The sequence below is a fragment of the Limanda limanda genome, chromosome 12, assembly GCF_963576545.1.
Source record: "Limanda limanda chromosome 12, fLimLim1.1, whole genome shotgun sequence".
In the NCBI taxonomy this organism is placed as follows: domain Eukaryota; kingdom Metazoa; phylum Chordata; class Actinopteri; order Pleuronectiformes; family Pleuronectidae; genus Limanda; species Limanda limanda.
In genome coordinates, this window is record NC_083647.1 from 11,385,512 (window position 1) to 11,390,985 (window position 5,474).

The 5,474-nt window shown below is 41.0% G+C and overlaps 1 protein-coding gene across 1 annotated transcript; it reads right to left on the minus strand.

Moving 5' to 3' along the window:
- Positions 1-473: 473 nt before the first annotated feature.
- Positions 474-4,540, minus strand: siva1 (SIVA1, apoptosis-inducing factor). The gene is made up of 4 exons (XM_061082823.1): positions 4,367-4,540; positions 3,923-4,111; positions 1,904-2,057; positions 474-711 (listed from the first exon to the last, which is right to left on the minus strand). The coding sequence occupies exons 1-4, from the start codon at positions 4,485-4,487 to the stop codon at positions 663-665; spliced, it is 513 nt and encodes a 170-aa protein (XP_060938806.1). The 5' UTR covers positions 4,488-4,540; the 3' UTR covers positions 474-662.
- Positions 4,541-5,474: the final 934 nt, after the last annotated feature.

The following is a 5,474-nucleotide window of genomic DNA, read 5'->3' on the forward strand; positions in this document are numbered from 1 at the left end:
GGGATAATTGTAGCCAAATTGTCTGCTGCGAATGCCCCAGTCCCGCTCAACCTCTGGGTCATCTTGTTTTAATAAATAAATTTGATAGCGGATTCTCAAGGTCAGCGCAAGACGGGCTGGGTTGGAATTTCATTATCATTGCCAAGCCGAGACAAAACTTTCACACTTTAAAAGTAAAAGGTTGAAAAAGTACCTCCTTAGCATAGAGAGATTAATTTGTCCATCCACACACAGAGCAGGGTTCTGTGAATTGGCCTGACTGGATGTAGATGGAGTGTGCTGCCATCTGCTGGTGCATCCACACACACAGAGACCACTTGGTCCTCTTTCAGGGGTTTTAGTAGTTTTGTAATAATTTTATTGTAATAATTCTATTACAAAACTAATAAAGTTTTTGTGAATCTTTAATCATACAGCGTATATAAAACGTATGAATTGATGACAGAACTCAAAAGAAAGGACATTCAACTGTGTACAAAATGGTTCAAGTTTATTTCAGTTAATTTTGAAAAGGGAATACATTTACACATATACAATAAAGATTTGGATCATATCGTTAAAAAAAACAGCACAGGTATAAAATGTAATCTTAGTAATATCTTATGTGAGTTAACTACATGTACATTAGATACATCGTCAAGCATAAACTCCTGATCAGTCCTTTATGTCGAGCAGCTGCAGCACAGTACCTCTTCATATTGTCCGCTGTAACTGTGAGGATAAAAAAAAAAGTTATTCAATTAATTATACAATATCATCATTGATTATTAACCGACAGAAATTGTTTTAGAGAAGTTGGACCATTACACTGTTCAAAACGACTTCACATTCACCCAGTTGGGGTTTCACTCTCTAAGGGCCAGTGCTTAGGATTCAGTGGCATCTAGTGGTTAAACTGAAAACCCTTCACTTCTCTCCCAAGCACGGAGGAGAGGCACTCGCTAGAGCCAGTCATTTGTCCTTTCTGGGGACGCAATACAGATCTAAAGGGTTTATTCCAAGATTACAAAGACATGATTCTTGGTTTCAGGCGATTAAGTATTAACAAAATTATATTCAAATTTTTGCTCATAACCTTAACCCTGAATCCTACAGGTGAAAAATATGATACATAAACACTGTAAGTTGACCTAAACTTTGACGTCATGAACAGATCTTCCAAGTAAGTAACTCAGTCCAACCTGCAGGTTTGAAAGATGGGAGGTGCCTCGTCTTACTTAAGAAACACTCAATTAAATAGTTTCTCGCGCCAACTGCTTTCACCTTCAAATTCACCTGTAGAACTGTGCTTTCAACTTTTGCCCCTGCAGCCAAAGATGATAAGGAACCAAGGTTTAGAGAAATGAGTCCTCTACATTTCAACAGGAAATATTGTACTTTCTACTCTACTGTGTTTACTTTACAGCATGAAATACTATTTACTGTTGAGATGATTTTACACAATGGATAATACAATAATCTTTTAAAAAATAACATTGCTAAAGGTAAAGTTATGGATTTCAAGCTCAAGCTAAATTATTTCGCAGAACAGATGAAAAACAGCCTGTGTTTAAACACGTTGTGGCTTTGTCAAAGCAAGTTGTTTCCAACTGACACCTAATTAACCTCAGCACCCCTGCACCGTCTCTCAGGTTAAAGGCATCTTCCGATTATTTGGCGTCTAGGGAAAAAACCCTGAAGCTGGATTCTGGCTTGTGACGTGATGTTTAAGGACAATATTTTCCTGCCTGGATTAGATGATTAAGAAAATCCTAGTAATAAAAAGGAGAAGTTTGGTGTGTCCTGTGGTTTTTGGGTCAACTGAAAGTTGGCAGTTATATTGATGTAGATAACATTTATTGAAATTCAACAATGTTGAGGTGCTTTGGGAAATGGGGTGACAAGGCAATCCCAAGTGACTCACTCTATGATGGTGCAGACAGAGCAGCAGGGGCTGGAGCAGCTGGAGCACTGGCGGGTACAGGAGGAACACGCTGGACGGTCACACTGGGAGCACGGAGTCCTGGCGCCTTGGCTCTTCTGACAAACACAGCAGCCTGCAGGGACCACAGGTGCACCTAGACACAAGGTTCACAGCCACATGGCACAATGGATTAGCATTTAGCAAAGCACCCAGTTTAAAGCCAAAACTTATCATCCTTTGCCAATGCTGACATCTGCTGGAAAAAGCAAAAACCAATAAACACATTTTGTTTTGGGGTATGGTGTACACTGGCTTGTCACCATATAAAAAACTTGCTGAGTAACAGCGCCCTCTGCAGACACACTGGCATCTGATTCTGTTCGGCTCAGTGTCTGCTTGTGATTTAATGCTTTTCATGTCGAGAAAAACAAAGCGTATCAATGTCTTCACTGGAGCTCTGACTGAGATGTCCCACTCACTTATCTGAAAAACAACTGAACAGTGAAGATTACCCATGATCCCCGGCTTCCTGAACCAGGAGAGCTGCTGCTGTACCAATTACACCAGACTTTCTTCAGAATTCTTGAAATTTAAAAAGTTTCCACAGTGAATATTGGAGATAAACACTGGTTTTCAACAACTTATTTTTAACTGATCCACAGTTCCACATTACTCTTGAACTTGCCGACCTGATCTTGACAATTAAAACTACTGCTGTCAGTCAGTTACACACTTACTGGAGATTTTGTCTCACCAGAGTCAGAGCAAAAACTGGTCTGCGATGAGGAGTGGGAATGAAAGAGGCACCATTTGCCCTTTTCCAAGCTTCTCTAAAAGCTGCTATTTTGGGAAAAGAAAGTGTTCTGGTGTCCTGACCCCCTTTGATTTCAGACGAGAAAATTCGAATCAGCAGTTTTGAAAGACACATCCCGTGTGTGCTGAGCAGCTTTCAGTGTCATATTACTTATTGTGCCAAAAGTTCTCCCCCAATAAAGCACCACATGCCGTGATTTTTGCTAGAAGAAGGAATCTTTACAGCGACCAATAATGTTTCCAATGTGAATCTGGCAGTGCGAGCATTCTATTAATAAACTTCAAAAGATGTGAAGATCCTTTAATGAATAGTAAGTATATTGTATGGAGTAAATCAAAGAAAAGGTTCGTCATTGCTTGATATGATTTTAACCACAACATCATAATAAGTTTGGGTATAATTATGAACTTCTTGGTGCACCCTTTTCTGTGATCTATTACAGAACAAGTTGTGGTCAAACTGTTACGTCAGCTGTTTGATGGCCATCATAATCACAATCTTTACATGGTTCACAAAGCATTTCCACTAGGTTGTTCCCTGAAGACTGCTGGATACTCTTACTTTATGTTTTGCAAGGAGAGTGTGTATGACCCAGTTACTCCAAAGAATCTACTTCCATTCTATGCGACTCCCAATACTTATTTTGATATGCAACACCTCGATTCTAAGATCAGTCACTTCACTGCGCTCACGTCTTTGTACTTTTGTAGGAGCCAGGAGGTTATGTTTTCACCCATGTCTGCTGGTTTGTCTAATTGTCAGCAGGATTACGCAAAACTATGAAACGGACTCAACAACGTGTAGTGGAAGGATGTGACATGTGCCATGGATCTTTACCAAAATGGCTGGTCCAGCACTTCATTTCACTTTCTTAAACATTGCAAAACTGCGAGCCGTCTATTTAGGAGACTTAGATCCTTGAAAGTGATATTTATTGCAGATCCAAATAATAATGTGCCTCCTTGTTGGAGGTATGCACATCACCGAGTGCCAGTTTATTATATTTCTTATTGTATGAATCCCACTGAAGCGTTTCTCTAGCTGTGCCCGAAAGGATGAGGCCCCTGGAATCGGGACTATGACAAAGTTCTGGTTTCACTCATCAGAACTTTTCTCTCACGTTGCTGTCCAGTGTTTCCGGGTCCAGATGAGTCCATGCAGTTTGCTCAGATTGTGTAAACCCCTTCCACCTGTGTCTCTCTCACCTGCCGCAGCGTTGACTCGCGTCAGTCTCCCGTCGTGTCCGATCAGTGTCTGTCCTCTCAGCAGGGTCTGGCTACAGGAGGGGGTCTCCGCTGGTCCTGCTGCCTGGGGCTCGGTGGTCTTCTCCTCCCCGGTCCAGAGTCTGCCCATCACAGCCTTGGCTCCCATGAAGAGCAAGTTCTTTGTCTTCTCTGGGGAAAGACAAGAGACAAGCACACGTGACTCACCGCAGACTATATGTTAACTTCATAGTGTTAGCTCCGAGGCCATTAGCCGTGCAAACCGTGTCAAACTAACGACACAACACTAGTTGTGTGACGAGTAAACGTTTGGTGAACACGAACACACACATTAAGACCCATCGCTGTCAACACATGGAGGACATTTTGGAAGATGAACAACGGGGCGGCGCTGACAAACATTTCGCGTCGCTAGCTCGGACTCACCGTAGGTTTCCTGCCGGTATTTGTTCCCAAACACGCCGAGGTTGTTGAGCTCCTGTTGTCGGATGTGTACTTTGTACTGGGAGGAGAAGGTCTCGGGGAACGGACAGGCTCTTTTCGTCATTTTCGCAGCTAAAACAAAGTGGCGAGGTACGTCACACTTCTACACTTTGTTTGTTGCGGGGAAAAGGGTACCGGATGCGGAGAGGAGCCAATCAGACGCCTTCTTAATTGTCACGTGGAAGATATACGCCAATCGGATCGCAGCTCTGCCGGAAAGGGAAATCTGGCTCAACATTAAACTTCTCCCGCTCTATGCTGCGTTCAGGGGCTGTGGGGACTTCTGTGGAGTATTTGTTGATTGATTATAAAAAACTATAACATGAGATTAGTGGAAGACATGGAAGTGAAGTGCATTTTTTTGGACATATTTATTTAAATTGGCTTTTTGAGGGCTTTCACATGCTCAAACTCTTACCAAAACATGCAAAAAATTAAAAAGTGGTGAAAATTTACGTATTATAATTAATTTTCAATGGAGGTGGCAAAATGACTCAACGGTGCCCCGAGACCCCTGGAACATTGACCGATCTTCACAAAAAGGCTATATGTGCAATTGGAAAAACGCAAACAGGAAGCGTGCTAATTTAAAAAAAAAATAATTACATTTAATTGATTTTTTTATTTTTGTTTTTAAATTTACATAGTGTAAGATATTGTGCAATGAATAGGTTGTTGAAGTCCTGCCAACACGACAGCCTGCCAAACTCAAGCAGTATATAAAAAATAAGGATGGGATTACCTGCTCGTTACAATGAGAAACTACGCACAGGAAGAAGATTGACTAATTATTATGTGTGTGTGTCTGTGTCATTCTATGCTGCTTTTGAAACATATTTCAGAGAAAACCATTGTATTTTCTACTTTACTACATATATTTGACACTTACTTAAAACTTACTTTTTATATTTTGGGATTTTAGATACTGGATGATTTAATATTCTTTAAATACCTATTGTTAGAGAATAACCCAGGAGTGTCCAACCTTGGCTTCTGAAGCCTTACAAGAATCACAGTGTGGGACACATTTAACCTGTCTATGAGTTGTTAA